Here is a 19,388-nt window from a genome sequence, read left to right as displayed (position 1 = left end):
GTCCACTCTAACATCCAATCTACCATAAAACTTGCTTAGAGAGTTTTTATTTATTCTATCTGCTGAACAGCTCAATTTTGGTGCACAAAGCCTGTAATAGGAAAGGCACTATTGGGGCCTATGGTTTCCCATCCTCAGTTTAGTTAGAAGTATGTGGAGCTTGTGGAGGGAAACAGAGGGTCCATAGCTCTTGCTGTAGGAGACAGCAAGACTGACATGATGAGCTCACTGGATATTGTTTTTTCTGCCAAGCCATTGACAAAACAGCTACATTATCATCCTGACTTTCCCATAAACCATGATACAGCGCAATCATATATCAGTTATCTACTTTAATACTAAATTAGAATTGCTCATTTGATCTTAGCAACACAGCAGGATGACTGTGGTGAAAGAACCAGGATAGCAGTTGCGTACTATTGGCATTTCCTATACAATTTTAGGCAGGCAACTGGCTGAGCCCGGTGCAACTTGACGAGGGAGGAGACTGAGCAACAGATTGAGGTTAGAGACACCTCAGAGTCTTGATCATTCTGAAAAATAGGAAATACCAACTTTACTTATTGCATGCCACTTGGGAAATTTGCTTACAGGTAGCAGGGCATGTTTCATAGATGCATGACGTTACACACATAGGTTTGTCATGCAATAATTTTATTTGGTGATATTGTCAGCTTTGCAAAAATCATGTAATACTATGCTTTCTTTCTTCAGACGGAGGGATTGCACGGCTGAGGGTTTATGGCATAGGCCACAATGATTGGTCAGCAATTTCACAGAGGCAAACAATAGATTTGGTTGCAATGGTCAATGGAGGTGTATGCATGGGATTCAGCAATGCTCATTTTGGACTCCCTAACAACATTATAGGTAATGTTTCATTTCATTTCATTTCAAGGAATTTTATTAAAGGAGCAGGATGATTTACTTTATTCAGTTTAATAAAATATATACTTAAAGTTCTGAGATATATATTCAATATTCTTATTATTCTTAGAAGAAATTTTCCTAACAGAATAACTTTGAGTATCAAATCCTCAAAAGCCCAACCCAACTTTACTCACATTATCATCATTTTCATGTAGATGCTCTACTGTCTAGAAAATTAAGCATAATTTGAGGCAGGGGGTGGAAATTTGGAGCTACAGCCCTTAACATAGCAATTTTGTCACACAAAATAGGCACCTTACACTGTATCTATTTATATTATCTAAAAGGATTTGTGTAATTTTATGCAACTAATTACTAGTAGAAGAATTACTCTTATCAATGATAGTAGCAATTAGTTCTACCAATGAAGCATTCATTTCATTAAAAGAACCAATATCCAGTGTCCATTATGTAAAGTTTCCAAAATTTCATTTTTGTACATGTAGCAATTTCTTTATTGTTTTGGTAATAAGATGGACATATCCAGATATAATTAGGCAATAATGTGTTTGACACAAATTAACAACAGAATTTACAGGTGTTAACATCATGTTATTTTGTAATTAGAGGTATTCTTTTCATGTAATACTCTTCCTAGAGGCAAATTAAATAACCCTTTATCAAAAAGCAGGTCAGATCGCAGCAGTAGAAGGAGAAACAGAATTAATATTTCAAGTAGTCAATCTTTCACACAAAGCCTTCTATAAATGGTCAGTGAACTTGAACACTGTTTGTCTCTCTACAGATGCTGCCTTACCCACTGTGTTTTTTCAGCATGTTCTCTTTTTGTTTTAAATAATCCTTCCTCTATTTTAATTTCTTTTTTTTTCCAACTATTTTAATATTCCTAACATTTTAAGACTTATATATGAAGGTATTGGAAGATCCAAAGTTATGTCTGATGGATGGGAAACTGCCCGAAGACTGGACAGACCAGCAATATTAAAGGTAGGAAACCAACATTTTGCCAATTGATGATAGTGATAGCAGCCTGTACGCACATACGTAATTTTCCAACCCATAACTTCTAAATAAATATGAATTGATTTGGATTTTTAAATATTTTTTTTCCAGGCAGATGACAAAGGTATTTTACAGGTACCTGGCTGTGAATGGGCCATTTTTAAGCTTGGGCATCCTGGCTTAATAACGGACATTGAGATCGACACAAACCATTTTAAAGGTATAATGAGAGGACAAAAATGAAATCCAGAAGATTCCCTTGATTATCTTGAAATCAATTTCATGCCTACTTAAGTTGCATTATATTTCCTAAACAATACACTTCTTTAAAACTGTTATGCCTATTTTGCATTTAAAGAAACTTTATATTATTATGTTCTCTCATATCCAATTTAATGAAAGATAGAATTATATTAATTGGACATCTGCCAAGATCTCAGAATGTCTTAAAACAGTTTTACTGTGAGTAAATTGATTTTCAATTGAAATTCTTGTTCCGTAAGTAACTTGGCAACTGCTTGCTGATGACAATTTCTCAAAATCCAAAAAGGTTTTGATGGTTCAGTGGGTAAATGCAGCTCAAAATCAGGTTTATTATCACTGATGTATCAGTGAAAATTGTTTTGCAGATGCAGTATAGTATCATACGTAAAGTATACTATAAATTACAGTGAGAAATATGTACAGTATATATACAAGTAGCACAAAAATAGTGAGATAATATAGAAACCTGATGGCAGTGTGAAAGAAGCTGTTCCTGAAATGCTGAGAGTACATTTTCAGGCTCCTGTACCTTCTCTTTGATGGTATTAATGAGAAGAGGTCATGTTCTGGATGGTGAGTGTCCTTAATGATGGACGCTGCCTTTTTGAGACATCAATTTTTTAAGATGTAAGAAGGTTAGTGCTCATGATAGAGCTGGCATCCCTCTGTAGCTTTTACCAATCTTGTTCAATGACCCTGTCATACCAGATGATGATGCAACCAGTTGGAATGTTCTCCATGGTCCATCTGTAGAAATTTGCTAGAGTATTTGATGACATATCCAATCTCCTCAAACTCCTAATAAACTATAGCTGCTACATGCCTTCATCCTGATTGCATCAATATTTTTGGTCCAGGGTAGATCTTCAGAGACGTTGACACCCAGGAGTTTGAAACTGCTCACCCATTCCACTGCTGTCCTCGCAATGAAGTCTGATGTGTGACTTTCCCTTCCAGAACTCCACAGTCAATCCCTTGGACTTACTGATGTTGAGTGCAAGGTTGTTGTTAGTCAGCCAGTCCTATGCATTGAGACGCTGATCAATCATGAATGGCAGACCAGGTTCATGGGGCTTAATTTATTGGCTCTGTCTCAACATAGCTGAATAATCTGTGTTAACCTGATTGAAAGATATATGGTGGCCAGGGCACTGAAAGGATCCTGCTTATGCCATGAAAATAATTTCATAGAGTCCTTTTCATTGACCTAAAAGGGTAGACATGACCAGATAGATATTTCATCCAAGCAAATCATCAGAAATACATTGGGAGCATTCAGTTTTGATATTTGCTCAAGTTTCCAAAAGAAAACTTGATCCTCTGAAACTAGAGCATCTGATATATAAGGAGAAATAAAAATGATTGGTATATTGGTAGAACGAGAAGTCTCCAGGGAGAAGCTGGTCATATTTTTAATATCTTAAAATGCATAACTAGATTAAACTCTGATGAAATTTAAAATGTCACAAATTTAAGATCTAGTTTCACAGGCTAATGTTAAGAAATAGAATGTGGGATGTTGAATGGCTGACAGTAGGGACTTAGGGAAATCATTATAGGTTTGGTTAAGAGTAGGAATAAACAGCCCTACTCATCCTAGTTCATGAAGTTTCAGAGGTTCACTCCGGATTTCATCTTCCGTGTCTCCAGACTCCCAGGAAGCCTGGACCACAGTGTTAAATCACCAACACACAAAAAGTGCTAGAGGAACTCCACAACTCAAACAGCATCTATGGAGGTAAATGAACAGTCGAGGCTTTGGCTAAGACTGTTCATCAAGGCTGTAAAAGAAGGAGGCAGAAGCCAGAATGAAAAGGTGGTGGTAGCAGGTGAGGTTGGGTGGGAGAAGCACAAGCTTGCAGGAAGAAGATGAGTCCAAGTGAGGGGGAAGGTCAGTGGTTGGGGTAGAGGATGAGAAGGAATGATGTGAGAAGCTAAGAGATGATAGGTGGTATAGGCAAAGGGCTGAAGAAGGTGAACAGTAGACCATGGACTAAAAGTGGGGAAGGAACTAGAACGAGATGACTGGCAGGTCATGAAGGCAGGGACCTGGTTGAGAAAGGTGAGAGGGTGACCAGATGTGCAAAAGTAGTGGGGGGGGGGGTGGATTGAAAAAAGCAAGGGAAACAGAGCGAAGTTGACACTGGAAGTCGTATAGATGTTGTCGCAGTTAGGTTGGTGGTGACCCAGGCAGAATATCAGATGTTCCTCCTCCAACTTGTGTCGGGCTCCATCACTGCAAAAGACGAGCCTGTGGATAGACTTTTCAGTGTGGGAATGGGAAGTGGAATTGAAATTGGCAGCTACTGGGAGATCCCGGCTGTTGCAGGGAACTGAGCAACGGTGCTTGACAAAATGTCCCCCAATTTGTTTATGGTTTCACTGATAAAGAGGAGCCATATTGGGAGTGCTGGATGCAAGAGATAACACTGATAAAATTGCAGGTCACCATGTCACCTGGAAGGATTGTTTAGGGCCCTGAATAGTAGAGAGAGAAAAGGCAACCACTAACTTCCGGTAACTACTCCCGTCTGGTCGCCTTGCTTCATGCCCCCTCCCCATTTTCCTTCATTCTGGTGGCCCTCTCACTCCTTCACTTCCCCTTCTCACCCTCATAATGTACTCATCACCTCCCTCTGGTTCCTCACCTTCTTTCCTTTATTTTGTGGTCTACTGTCCTCTCCTATCAGTTTCTTCCTCCCTCATCTTTTCTACCTATCACCTCCTAGTTTCTCACATCATTCCCTTTCATCCCTCTCCCCCCATCCACCTATCTTCCCCTCTCAACTCAATTCACCTATTGCCTGCCAGCTTGTGCCTGTCCCCTAACCATTTATTCTAGCTTCTGCCACCTTCTTCCCAGTGTTGATGAAGGGTTTCGGCCCGAAATGTCGGCTGTTCATTTCCCTCCATAGATGCTGCCTAACCTGCTAGGCTGTCAGCCATTTTGTGTGTGTTGCTCAAAATTTTTGGCACCTGCGGAATCTCTTGTGCTTCTGAATGGACCAGTACTCTGACCTCCAATTCACCTTGGCAGAGTTGTACTTGTAATGGTTTTAGAGCCAGAGGGAGGATTTTATTCTTCCAACACCTCACCCCCACCCCGTCCAGCTGGGGGTTAAAGTTCATTCCAATATATTTCAACAGCTAACCTCAGATGAGTAGACTTGTCTTATTGGATGTAGACCTGAATGGCATTGTTAAGGAAAAAGCTTTCTGTCACTAGGTAACTTCCCAGATAGTTGCCTAATTGAAGGGTGTGCCATCAGTCCAGAGGAGGAGAGAGAAAACATCAAAACAGAGGCAAAAAGCTGCATGAGCTTGAAATGGAAAATACTGCTGCCAATGACTAAGGTACGTGGTGAGAAAACTTTAATTAGTCGGCTTCAGAATGATGTGTACTTAAGACTATAGAGCCATGTGGGTGCTCAAAATTGGTGATCATGGAGGAGTGAAGACTACATGAGTTAGTATTTGCTCATGATCAAAGCAGAACATTTCAGGGCTATTTGTAAAGAGTGGGATTTGAGTCTAACCTTTCAAGGAACTGAAGTAGGCACAATAGGCTGAACTGTTTAAGTTCAAAGTTCAAAATACAAACATGTTACCTTTTACTATCATGAGATTCATTTTCTTGCAGGTATCTACAAAAAAAAAAGAGAAATACAATAGAACTGTTTGAAAAAAATTACATAAACATAGAAAGAAGACAAACTGTGAATAAGAATAATACTGAGAGCAGGAGTCTGTAAAGAGTCTTTGAAAGTGAGGTCACAGAATCAGCTCAGAGTAGTGGTGAAGGAAGTTCTCCATGCTGGTTCTGGAGCCTGTTGGTTGCAGGGTAATTTGTGCTCCATTAATCAATGGCTACACGAACCATTGAGCCAGAGTGGGCTGATGAGTAATGTAATGCAGACCTGCCCATTTGCAGTGTAACTTGGAAGTTAGGAATAAGTTACCTGTATGATGCAGGTGTATTCAAATGAACAAGCATTTGACTTAAGAGCATAAATAGGCCACTTGGACCCTCAGGTACGTTCTGCCATTGAATAAGTATGTGAGGAGCCAGAGAATGCAGGTGAGGTCTTATCTGAATATTTCTCAGCTGACTTCACCAAGATAATATGTTTGTGGATAATTTAGAACAGGTCAGCATTGAGGATGTTTTAGAAGATGTGAAATGCATAAAAATGGATAAACCCTCAGGGCCAGATGAGATAAATGCTAGTACGCTATGCGAAGTAAGGGAGGAGATAAGGGAAGAGAAGTTTGAATAAGTACACAGATAGAAGTGGTTTGGAGTGCTGTGATCCCAGTGCAGATTGATGGGAGTAGGCAGATTAAATGGTTCCGCATGGACTTGATGGGCCGAAGGGCCTGTTTCTGTGCTAGGACTCCATAGCTGGGTTGCTGATGGAGCCTAGAGTGTGTTTTTTGGCCACATGTAAGGTGGTAGAAGCATGAAGGAGAGCTAATACTCCTTTATTTAAGAAGTATAGCTAGCATAAGCCAGGTGGTCATAGGACCAGTGAGTGGTACATCTGAGGTAGAAAAATTATTGCAGAAATGCCAAAAGGATCAGATTTATATACATTTTGAAAGGCAAGAGTTGAAGACGGCTTTGTGAGGGCAAAATCCTGCCTCATTAATTTGTTGAATTTTTTTAGGCTAAATGCAATATAAATTGGCATAAAGTGGAAGGCTGCTTTACTGATTGGCTACTGTGATCAGTGGTGTACTGCAGGGATCAGTGATAGGACCCTTATCAAGAATCTATCTGAATGTACCTTGTTCAAAGATTATTTCCATTGTATTTTGTGGCAGAATATTCAAAAGACTCAAAACCCACTTACGTAGAAGAAATTAGTGTGTTAATTTAACAGCAATCCAGATTAGGCTGCACAAAGACCTGAATACTTCTCTGCTGCTGGATTTACCATTAAATCCAAGGTGCTCTGAACAAAGAAGCTTGTTGCACGTCATGTATGACCCCTTAATTTTGGGACTAGACCCCCGTGTATGTGAATTTAAAAAATATTTAATTAATTATTTGTTTACTTTTAGCTTCCTGTATATTTTTATATTGTATATTGGGTGCAGAAGAGGTTTACAAGGATGCTGATTGGATTAGAGCGGATATACTTGCTAATAAGGAGAGGCTGGACAAACTTGGGTTGTTTTCTCTGGGGCAGCAGAGACGGAGGCAGATATAATATATATTTATAAGATTATGAGAGGCATTGAGTAGATAGTTGGTATCCTTTTCCCAAGGTTTAAATGTCTAATACCAGAGGGCATGCATCTCAGATGACAGGAGATAAGTTCACAAAATGCTGGAGGAACTCAACAAGTCAGGTAACGTTGACGGGGGTGGGGGTTGTGATGGGTGGGGATAAGCAATCGATGATTTGGACTGAGAGCCCTCCCAACTCATCAACTGTTTATTCCTTTCCATAGACTTGCTGACATCTTTCAGCAATTTTTGTGCATTTTTCAAGATTTCCAGCATCTGCAGAATCTTTTTCGTGAAGTTCAAAGGAGATGTGTGGGGCAAGATTTTTACAGAGGGAATACCGAGTGCCTGGTATACATTCACAAAGGTGGTGGTGGAGGCAAATATAATAGAGGTATTTAGCCTCTTAGTCAGGCATATGAATGCATAGAGAATGGAGCGATATAGACATCGTATTGGCAGAAGAGATTAGCTTAGTTGCATTTTGTTACTAATTTAATTAGTTCAGCACAACATTGTGGGCCAAAGAATCTGTTTCGAGAGTCATAGAGAAATAGGGCACTACAACAGAGTCCCGTGCTGTACTGTTCTAAATTTCTCTGCTCTGAACAGGAGCCACAATGGGGGATCTTGTTAAATGGCTTACTAAACTTGATATAGACAATGTCCACTGCCCTGCTTTTGTCAATCCTCAGTAGGAATGTTTTTGATGTCCCATTAATGGGTTTATCATGAGATTCAAAGTTTATTTACATATTACAAAAAGAAGCAGAAATTCTTCAGAAGCTTATAAAATTTTAACTGATTTACATATTGAGAATCCTTGATTGAGGTAACACATTATTGATTTATTTAAACTGTGTAAAATATATCTTCTTCAGGAATAAGAATAGATTGCTTTTGCAGTTGTTTGTTCTGTTTGGAAATTTCTGCTTGATGCAAGCACTTCAGGGCTTTCACAAACTTATGTCTTCCTCATGGCTGTAAAGTTGATTTGGTTAGTTGAGGTGGTTAATGATTAGTTTCATATAAGGAACAGGTTAATATTTAAGTAAACATTCCTTCCCATAATTGTGGATGGGGGAGCTAGAAAAATATAAATTTACTTTGTTGGGGTCAGCAGTTTGGCTAATTCTACATCAGTATCAATAAGGAAGAATTTAGTTCCTTTGTTAAAATATAATCGCTAACTGCTCAATTCACATGACTTTAGCATTTGTTTCCCCTTGGCTATGCCCTTCCACTTTCCTTGAACAGCAAGACTCAGCTCAGATGTGCCAGGAATTGTTAAAGTCTGTTTTTGATTAACAGCTCCTTTAAACATTACAGTTTCATGCCGACAGCACAAACTGAGAAATTCTATGGCAAACCACAGACCGCAAGCCATGTTCACTTTCTGGAGGCCAAGTTTTAACAACATCAGCTACAGTCAATTATTTGGGGTTCAGGTTTGATATGTGGATTATTTCTGTTTCAAGTGGTAGTTCACTGCTCCTGGACTTTAGGCATGTCATTGCTGAAGAGAATTCTCTTTCATATATACTGGCATATCTGAGCCCAGTTTCTACTTCCTGAGGTTGCCTTCAACTGTTTGTGAATCAGTTTACAGAGTCACCTGCTATTATGTCTGTACATTGTTTGTGGAGGAAGATGTTTGATTGTCCTCCACAATCTGTGTCCTCTATTGCTTAATCGGTATATTATGATCCAATGTAAGATGATAGGGGCAGACCAATGTACTTCCACATTGCTGTTGCTTGCCACTCATTTCTGAGGATCTCTGTCTACCGCTTTTTTACTCCCAATGAATTTTAATGTCTGTTTCCTTATTTGTTGTTTTAAGATATTATTCTAATTTCTCAGGGACAAGAGAGACTGCAGATGCTGGCAAAAGCTAGAGGAAATCAGTATGTCAGGCAGCATTTATGGAGGGAAATAATACCCTGCACTGCCAGTTTCTACCTCCCACCCAAGATTCACATAAACATAATTGCCCCAGAAAGCCCATCGTTTCTGCTTGTTGCCCTACAGCGTGCGTGTCCACATACCTCAACTCCATTTTGTCCCTCTTGGCTCAGTCCCTTCCTACCTCCATCTGGGATACTTTGGATGCTCTCCATCACTCCAATCACTTTCAGTTTCCTGGCCCTTATTTTTATTCAGGACCTCCAATCCCCATATACTTCCATTGCGCACCAGGATGCTGTCTGTTTCTTTGTAGATTTTAGACCTATCTAGTTCCCCCCCAACCTCCCTCCTCTATCTGGTGGAACTGTTTCTTGTCCTTGAATAATTTCTCTTTCAGCTCCTCCCTCTTTCTCCAAACCCAAGGTGTAGCCATGGGCACCTGCATGGCCTCCAGCTACGGTACATGGAATAGTCCATGTTCCAAGCCTACAATTATAATTACTCACTTTTAATTCTCCCTGAAAAGTGACTCAACACCATTAATTCCCTTGATAAAGAAAGATTAGCTTTATTTGTCACATGTACATCAAGACACACAGTGAAATGTGATGTTTGTGTCAATGACCAACACCATCCAAGAATATGCTGGGTCAGCCTGCAAATATCACCATGGTTGCGGCCCAAGTAGCATGTCCACAACTTACTAAACCTAACTGCACATCTTCTTGGAATGTGGGGAAAGATGAGGGGAAACTAGAGCACTGCAAAGAAATCCATGTAGTCACGGGGAGAAGGTGCAAACTCCTGACACAGAGTAGTGGGCATTGAGCCCCAATCTTCTGATTGCTGATGATGTAAAGCATTATCTTTATGTAAAACCAAAACATTGCCATTCAATTATTCCAACGATAAAATATTTTAACTAACCATTTTGGTTTATTGGTGTAAATTTGTAAAGGATAATAATAAAATTAAAAGATAATGAGATTATGCAGAGATATAGGACCAAGTCGTGATTTCACTGACTCTGTGTGAAGCACTTTCCATTTGTAAAGAGTGACATGGTGAAAGAAATTTTCCTGTTCTTCCTCATCTCCACAAAAGTGTTTAATCAGTTTCTCTTGGAAAGAATGCCCCTTCCTTTCATAATCCTTTCTCTTTCAATTTTAGCTGAAACCACACCAGCAGCATTTCTTCTCCATCAAAATGCAAGATGTTGTAACTCATGTGAGGCTGACGATTAAACCAGATGGTGGGATTAGTAGGATGCGGCTAATGGGACACCCATGTTCCTTCCCTTGATGAATCTGTGAAGCTTCTCATTAATACTTTGAAAATTCTTCTCTTAGGTACCATTTCAGCCTTGTTAGACTATCATAGTCTGAAAACTTATCTTTATTGCAGAGTGTCTTATGTCATTGATGCTAATAATTGTCTCGTGTGAAAAATGTCTTTTCTCATAAATTGATCTTGACATTTACCCTTTACAAATGTATGGACTGTGGAGGCACTGAGGTTATATGCAGGCATTAGCAGACCTGATCTTGTGATTCTAAATATAGATTAAAGATCCAGATTCAAATGCATGTCTTGGTGTCAGCATTTTCTCTGCCTTGGCTGAATTCTTTGTAGGGTTTTAATTTTCTAACTGTAATTTTTGGCTCAGTTTGGTTTAGGTGTTCAACAAAATTAGTCTCTTTTGGTTATTAGAAACTGAAATGTATCAGCTTGTAGTCTATATAAAGCATAACAAATTGAAAGTGCTAATAAACAATTTAGTTCTGCCGAAGGGTCTCAGCCTGAAACGTTGACTGTACTTTTTTCCATGGATGCTGCCTGATTTGCTGAGTTCCACCAGCATTTTGTGTGTGTTGCTTGGATTTCCAGCATCTGCCGACTTTCTCTTGATTGGTCTATTAATAATTAAGCATACACATTTAAAGCCACATCAGCACTAAAATTTGTATGAGTCCATCAGATCATCGTGGGCCAACATATAACCATATAACATATAACAATCACAGCACGGAAACAGGCCATCTCGGCCCTCCTAGTCCGTGCCGAACTCTTAATCTCACCGAGTCCCACCTACCCGCATTCAGCCCATAACCCTCCACTCCTTTCCTGTCCATATGCCTATCCAATTTTACCTTAAATGACACAACTGAACTGGCCTCTACTACTTCTACAGGAAGCTCATTCCACACAGCTATCACTCTCTGAGTAAAGAAATACCCCCTCGTGTTTCCCTTAAACTTTTGCCCCCTAACTCTCAAATCATGTCCTCTCGTTTGAATCTCCCCTATTCTCAATGGAAACAGCCTATTCACGGCAACTCTATCTATCCCTCTCAAAATTTTAAATACCTCGATCAAATCCCCCCTCAACCTTCTACGCTCCAATGAATAGAGATCTAACTTGTTCAACCTTTCTCTGTAACTTAAGTGCTGACACCCAGGTAACATTCTAGTAAATCGTCTCTGCACTCTCTCTAATTTATTGATATCTTTCCTATAATTCGGTGACCAGAACTGTACACAATATTCCAAATTTGGCCTTACCAATGCCTTCTACAATTTTAACATTACATCCCAACTTCTGTACTCAATGCTCTGATTTATAAAGGCCAGCGTTCCAAAAGCCTTCTTCACCACCCTATCTACATGAGACTCCACCTTCAGGGAACTATGCACTGTTATTCCTAGATCTCTCTGTTCCACTGCATTCCTCAATGCCCTACCATTTACCCTGTATGTTCTATTTGGATTATTCCTGCCAAAATGTACAACCTCACACTTCTCAGCATTAAACTCCATCTGCCAACGTTCAGCCCATTCTTCTAACCGGCATAAATCTCCCTGCAAGCTTTGAAAACCCATCTCATTATCCACAACACCTCCTACCTTAGTATCATCGGCATACTTAGTAATCCAATTTACCACCCCATCATCCAGATCATTTATGTATATTACAAACAAAATTGGGCCCAAAACAGATCCCTGAGGCACTCCACTAGTCACCGGCCTCCATCCCGATAAACAATTATCCACCACCACTCTCTGGCATCTCCCATCTAGCAACTGTTGATCCACTTTATTACTCAAGCATTAATACCTAATGACTGAACCTTCTTAACTAACCTTCCATGTGGAACTTTGTCAAAGGCCTTGCTGAAGTCCATATAGACTACATCCACTGCCTTACCCTCGTCAACATTCCTCGTAACTTCTTCAAAAAATTCAATAAGGTTTGTCAAACATGACCTTCCCTGCACAAATCCATGCTGGCTACTCCTAATCAGATCCTGTCTATCCAGATAATTAGAAAAATACTATCTCTAAGAATACTTTCCATTAATTTACCCACCACTGATGTCAAACTGACACGTCTATAATTGCTAGGCTTACTTCTAGAACCCTTTTTAAACATATCTCACAACTAAATGGTTTAGGTTAGATGTCAGGATGAGCACTTTGAAAATCCTATGCAGCAGTCTGAAAGCAAAATCTAGTAAAATGTAAACCTGCATGCTTCACACTTATTGACAATGTACAACTTTATTCACAAAAATAGTTTTTTAAAAAGCAATTTTATTCTAATTTCATAGTGTTTGTACTTATTGGATAAAATCAAATACAAAAATGCCTCACTTGATCACTTTATAATGAGGGAACCTCCATGGAGTCTTTGTACCAGGGAGGTTCCCTCATTGAAATAAAACCAGGGGGTATTTGTGCCCAGTTGAACACCTCCTGCATCAAAAAGGACAGGTAAATGCAGCAGAATTTGCTGCTTAGTTGGGCTACATTGGCCCTGCCTCTAAATTTAATAGTGAATGGGAATATTTTTGCATAGAAATCAGATCCCCAAATGATGAGAATTCCACAGTGATTTCCACTTCTACTTGTTGGAAGATGTGGCTGGGGGACCTTTCTTCCATCCATGGAGATATTGAGGAGGTACCTAAATGAGCTATATTCATGATGGAACTGAAAGATAGATTTGAGAGTTTGATTTAAAGTACAGGCCTCTCTCCACCTTTGTCATATCTAGCCTAGCATTGAGTTGGGGCAGTCAGCAGTTTTTTGAGACAATTTCTCACAAATGAGTAACACAATTAGAATGACTGTACTGTATATAAAATATAAATTTGCCACGGTGGGAGACAATTACTATCAGGGATGTTTCTATACGAACAAGCAACGTGCCTGCAACAAAGTTACCTCTGTTAATTAGTATGAGATGATAACACCAATGGCTCTATTAAACTATCAGAGAAGATTATACAAGTGAGTTTGTGAAATAATAAAAATTTCTAAACCATTTTAGTTTATGTCTTCCCTATAAGATTATGCAACCATAATTTGTGGCAGTGAGTAATTTGTGTAATAAAACTTCCTAGTTATTTGTGTTATTTTCCTCTTTAAATGCCAGCCCTGCACCATTGCAGGGGAAGAGGAGTCAAACAAATATTTGAAAATGAGAAAAAATGTAAAAATCTCAGTTCAAAGTCTGTTGGTTTTTACATTTATCTTACATTAAAGATGTTTTATATATAATGTGGATGTTTTCTGGATTGATAAGATAGGATAAATAATCAAAATGAGGATTTTCAACACATTGATATTTTGTGGGAGACTTTTGTATTTTCCACATTAGACCAGTGATGACACTTCAAGAGGATTTTATACTTAAGAAAGGGGAGAAAGAGAGAAGTCATATCAAATTTATTTTTCCCACAGTGTGAAGCTCACCTAAGTCCATGTCTGATTTATCTTTAAAAATAAAAAACAGAAGGTGGAGTTTCACTGATTGTGTTTCAGGTTTACTAAAGAATTGGATGCTCCCTTTGTTTATGCTAAAAATATCATGTTTATCTCCAGAGTGGAAAAAAAAAGCTCGGAAGGTGTATGCTCAGGAATTATTTATTGAGTGAGGGCGTGCTGTGCTAAATAATGCAGGAATTATAAATTTTATTTTAGGATTTATTCACTGGATGTGTGTTACTGGCAATGATAATATTTAAATACTCTTGAACTAAGTAGCTGATTTTAGAGTGTAGTTAATGGAGAACTATGATGCAGTGGTAGTATAATCACATATAGCTCAGAGCTGGAAAAAGAAGGCACGATTTTATGCCTGCAGGAGAAGAGCGAATTATATTATTTTTATGATAATCCAGCAGCTTCACTATCACCATTACTTACACAGGTTTTAAATTCTAGATTTTATCGAATTTTAATTAATCAATAAACTGCATTGAAATTCCCCAGCTACTGTGATGGAACTTGCATTTTGGATCCATATTATGAGTTAAGTACCTTAACCGCTGCACTGCATCCATCCAAGTGAAGTAAGGTAGATATTTATTGATATTCTCCAATGTGAAATGGTGAAGAACAATGCAGAATTTTAATTATTCTCGTGGCTTTCAGGGGTCCAGAAGGAATTTTGTTCCGGATCTCAGCAGCATTTGTACATGAAAAGAAACATAGATCAGTTACCGAGTTTGATGGTCATCATGTTTTGAATGAACATTGACTGAATGTTCAGTGTGACAACCAGATTAGTTGGGAGGACGCCATGCACACTTAGAGTGCTCATTTCAAGATCAACATATCTTTCACATTCCTCACTACATAAAAAAAGGTTATTCAGCCCTTTGAGTCTACGCCCACTGTTAGAGAAATCCCATTAATCTCAATCCCCCATTTATTTCACTGCAGACTTCTCTCTCTCATGTGGTCATCAACTCCACTCTGACCTTCTTGTCCATTCTGGGGTCATTTACAGCAGCCAATTTGTTTATCAAGCTGTCCATCTATGGGATGTGGAAGGAAACCATGACGCCTATGCAGCCACAGGGAGAAAGTACAGGAGGCTGCACCATTCATCAGGACTGAACTCAGCATCCTGCAGCTTTGATGGACCACTCTGCCAAACTTACTTTGGATAGATGTCAAACAATAAAAGTTGCTGCATCTTTTGTGAATTAATCAGCTACATTTGATCTGGTAGGATTAAGAAATTTCCCCGACTCGATGTACGGAAATAACCTTGAGCATTGTTCTAAATGGAGACTTACAAAACACATCAGGTACTGAATAACAAACATCCAATGTGGAAAATTGCTTTTGCATTTACGTGATATTTTAGTATTCCTGTAAAGAGCAGAGAAAACAAAAGAGGCAACCAGAGATTCTGAAGCAATTGCTCACACCTCACTAATCCACTGATATTCTTTGAGGAGGTAACTAAAATTAGAACACAGTTTTCCAGTGGGTGTAATGTACCTGAACTTGCAGAAAACATTTCATCAGGTTCTCAAGCACAAACTATTAAAGAAGGTAGTGAACCTTGGATTTGAATGCATTTTAGCGTGCTGTGTTGAATCTGGCTGGGCAATTGAAAGCAAGTGATGAGTGAAATACAGCATACGCTCAAGATCAAAATAAAAAAAATTGCTTGGCCACACAGCAGATTAATCAGAATATGTAGGAGGCTGAGAACTTTGATGTTTCAGGACAATGTGTTTTTTTCTCATAAGACAGAGAAATGCCTATCCATTCATTTTAATTAATAGAAACACACGTGCTCACAAATGGGATATACTCCCAAATTCCTGAAAGACCTCTTGATACTATGAATGCCACAGTTACCAAAAATACATTTATAATTTTTTTTAAATACAGTGGATTCTATTTAATTGGGTTATCGGTTAATTGGGGCATCAGTTGATTGGGGCAGCTACATTCGTGACAACACAAAGAATAAAAATTAATCAAGAAAATTATTCTCGATTAGGATTCCCTTTGTTTATTTGGGACACCATGCTGCTTAATTAGGACAGCAGACTGTTGCCGAACCATCTACTGGCCACACAAGCATGTGTAGACTAACTAGCATCAGCTGTGTGCACTTGTGTGACAGTTAGACCCTACACTGCGCTTAGAGCAAACAGTTTTTAAATAGCAGCAGTAGCGTGTGTTTGTATTTAAAAAGCAGTGATCTTTGTCACTGGTAGTTGGTGAAAAATAAGCAGTACGACAATTCAGAACTGTTCTGTTCATTGTGTTTTCAAGCATTCAGGCTTGGAGTTTCTAGAAACTGCTGTGAGTGAACAACTTTACTACTTCAACAAGTTAGGAACTACAGAGAATTTGAAGGTATTGACAATCATTCTTGAATGTTATAGTGAAAATGAAGATTTTGAGGATGCAATCATTGTATGAAGGCAGTCTATTATCTGCACTAGGTGCATGTGCTGATTTTAATCATTCTGTACACTAGATGAATTTCTCCATTGAAAACTATTAGGAATTAATACACAGTTTAATAGTACTATAGTGATATTGGTAGTGTTATCATTTGTTCTGTATTTAATATTATACACAATTTGTTATTTGTTTTTTTTATACCTTTTCAATTATTTCCATGAAACTTTGGCTAATTGGTTTAGTCTCTAAATTGGGCCAAAATGCAGTAGTCCCGATGTGTTCCATTTCACTGCAATCCACTCTATATAATACAAGAACTTCAAATACGATCATTTATAATGCAGGACAGATCTCTCTAATAATGTACAATATTTCTATTATATATGCATGTCACCAAGATTTCCTCTGCATAATTTTATGGTCAAACAGTTGGTGGGTTTTGCATAGGTTCCAGCTGTGCCATGACAAGAGGATCCTTGACACTGGATTTTCTACATAGAACTTACATTTAGGATGGTGGTGAGTATTGGGAGCTTGGTTTGAGGTGTTTAACGTTGTGATGTTCATCGAGCTTGGCAATTAGCTTGCAGACATTTCATCACCAGTTGAGACATTCTTAATGCACAGTTGTGGGTGTTTTTCCATGGGAGTGCTCACATTTATATAGGCTCCCTTACATTTGCCTCAGTCCAGATTGGCTACCTCTTCAGTTGCTTTGAATTCTATTGGCTCATGTTTCTTTGGCTCTTAAGGGTTTGTAGATGGCATTTATTTTGCTATGTTTGTTTATGGAGTTATCAAAAGAGAACCACGTTTTTAAAAAATTCTTGTGCCTGCTTCATGTTTGCCTGAGGCAGAATTTCCACAGTGTGCCAGTTAAAGTGGCGTGCTTCTCGGTCTTCATGTATCGAGATCAGCAAACTTATGTGGATAATACACACCAACCTTCCCCATATGAGAAGTATAATGAAGAAGTCAGCAGGTGGTATGGAACCTAGCCTTATGTTTTCCAGGAGGATGAAGGATTTTGACTTCAAGAAGATATAGGTGGTTGGTCAGTTGAACAGAAAAATGACAGACAGACTTTAATCAAAGCACATGTGAGATAATACATTTGGGGAGGTGCAACAAAATATATTAATTAGCATGATTTTGCCAAGTGTGAAGGAAAGAGCTAGGTGATTGTAGACTAAGTGTCCATACATCCTTAAAGGCAGCAGGCCAGGTAGATAATGTTGTTAAAAAAGCTTAGAGATGTTTTCCTTTATTAGCTGAGGCAAAAAATACAAACATAAAGAGATGTCATTAGAATATAACAGGAATTGGACCATAGCCTCATCCATTCAGCTCTGGTATAAAATTACAGGAAAGTACAATTACACTGCAAAAGACCCAGAGAAATTTATGAAGATGTTTCTAGGTGTAGAAAATTATAGCAATGAGGAAGGATTTGATGGAGTAGCATTTTGTTTTCTTTGTAAGAAGGCAGATCGAAACCAGACTTAACTAAGATGTATAAAATTCCAATATACCTAAATTGACTAAGTAGGAAGGATCTACATCCCTGAGCAAAGTGATCAAAAAACCACACGTTTAAAGTGATTGTTAAAAGAATTAAAGGGGAAATGAAAAAAAGTTGGATGTAATTACTTGAGGGTGCAATGGAGTCAGAAATTCTCATCATACCTCTGTAGTGCTAGGATTTGTATTTAAAATCTGTGACCTGCAGGGCTGTAGGCCAACAACTGGAAGACTGAATTAAGTCCAGTGACTTTTTTTTCAAATAGCTCTGAAATGATGGTTTGAAAGCTCTCGTGGTTATATGATTCAACAGAGTAGAGGACCTTTTACCACAGCAATCTGCAACATTCGGTCATGAACAGCACGATGTACTGGAAGACCGGCAGATCAAAGTGCATCTTTTACCAAATTAAGAATCTTCCAGCAGCAACTGCTGTTTGTCTCAATGTGTGTTCCTGGGACTAACCCCTAGAACGGGGAGTTCTGTGTTACACGCCTGTTCCGAACGGACCTCAACAAAGATCATGGCACACCTTTCTATATCTTTTTGGCAAATGGACATTTTGCTGGTAGATGGATGATATCAATATCCTTAGTGAAAATATGTGGTGAGATGTAGACTCAGATTGTTCATGAAGGATCTGAGTGAGGAAGCTCTTCCCACCAACAGTCAAGCAAGATATTGGAGCTAGGTTAAAAGTTTTAATAATGATGCACTCATCTACTGGCTCTCTAAACCTGCTTAGAGAATGATCTGACAGGATCAACCATCTTCTTTCCTGTTGGGTCATGAGAATACTCTGTGCAGTCCGCTGTTTCATTAATTTGTGGTCAAAGTGGTCTTCTGCAGAAGTATTTCCACTAAATAAACATGCAGCAAAATGGAATGATCCATCCTTTACAACATACTTTTTGTTAGATGGAACCTCAACATGTGGTAGCACTTGGTGCTTGCTTCTCCAGGGTCTATTCACAGCTTGATGAAGGTAACCATTGGGACATGGGCCATACTGGGGACATGCTTCTCCCCTTTCTCTGGAGATCTGTATGTCTTGTTTCTCTGGAAACAATCTAAAGAATCTGAAAGTGGCTTTACTGACAGTCACGACATGGTAGTGAGCCCACCTGCAACATTGCTTTGCACCCATTGACCAGGTTGCTTCCTATAACGGAGATAATTTTTGCCTCCATTTTGCTATATTGTTCTTTGTGGATTTTCTCATTAATTTTCCACAAGCTAATTTAATTTTTTGACAATTTCTCCCTTAGTACTCCTTTATACAAGAAAATTGGATTTACTAGTTTAGCAAGAAACTAAATCAAAGATATTGATCACCATGCCACTGATTCGT

At 38.7% G+C, this 19,388-nt stretch overlaps 1 protein-coding gene and 1 long non-coding RNA gene across 7 annotated transcripts in view; one reads left to right on the top strand and one right to left on the bottom strand.

Moving 5' to 3' along the window:
* The window catches only part of allc (allantoicase), a 48,890-nt gene extending 37,800 nt beyond the window's left edge, over positions 1 to 11,090 (top strand). For all 6 annotated transcript variants that reach the window (XM_059981981.1, XM_059981980.1, XM_059981976.1 and 3 more), the window contains exons 8-12: positions 715 to 870; positions 1,805 to 1,878; positions 2,005 to 2,113; positions 5,384 to 5,511; positions 10,469 to 11,090. In XM_059981981.1, coding sequence (XP_059837964.1) covers positions 715 to 870; positions 1,805 to 1,878; positions 2,005 to 2,113; positions 5,384 to 5,511; positions 10,469 to 10,600 — 599 coding nt within the window. In that variant the 3' untranslated portion in view covers positions 10,601 to 11,090. The remainder of the gene's footprint in view (positions 1 to 714; positions 871 to 1,804; positions 1,879 to 2,004; positions 2,114 to 5,383; positions 5,512 to 10,468) is intronic.
* LOC132400707 (uncharacterized) lies at positions 2,166 to 14,760 on the bottom strand. The gene is made up of 3 exons (XR_009514342.1): positions 14,620 to 14,760; positions 5,766 to 5,801; positions 2,166 to 3,364 (listed from the first exon to the last, which is right to left on the bottom strand). It is a non-coding gene; the product is annotated as an uncharacterized LOC132400707 (long non-coding RNA).
* Between the last annotated feature and the right edge of the window lie 4,628 nt (positions 14,761 to 19,388).

The sequence above is a fragment of the Hypanus sabinus genome, chromosome 10 (genome assembly GCF_030144855.1).
Source record: "Hypanus sabinus isolate sHypSab1 chromosome 10, sHypSab1.hap1, whole genome shotgun sequence".
Taxonomy (NCBI): Eukaryota; Metazoa; Chordata; class Chondrichthyes; order Myliobatiformes; family Dasyatidae; genus Hypanus; species Hypanus sabinus.
Note: the sequence above shows the minus strand (reverse complement) of the source record. Positions and strands in the feature narration are given on the sequence as shown.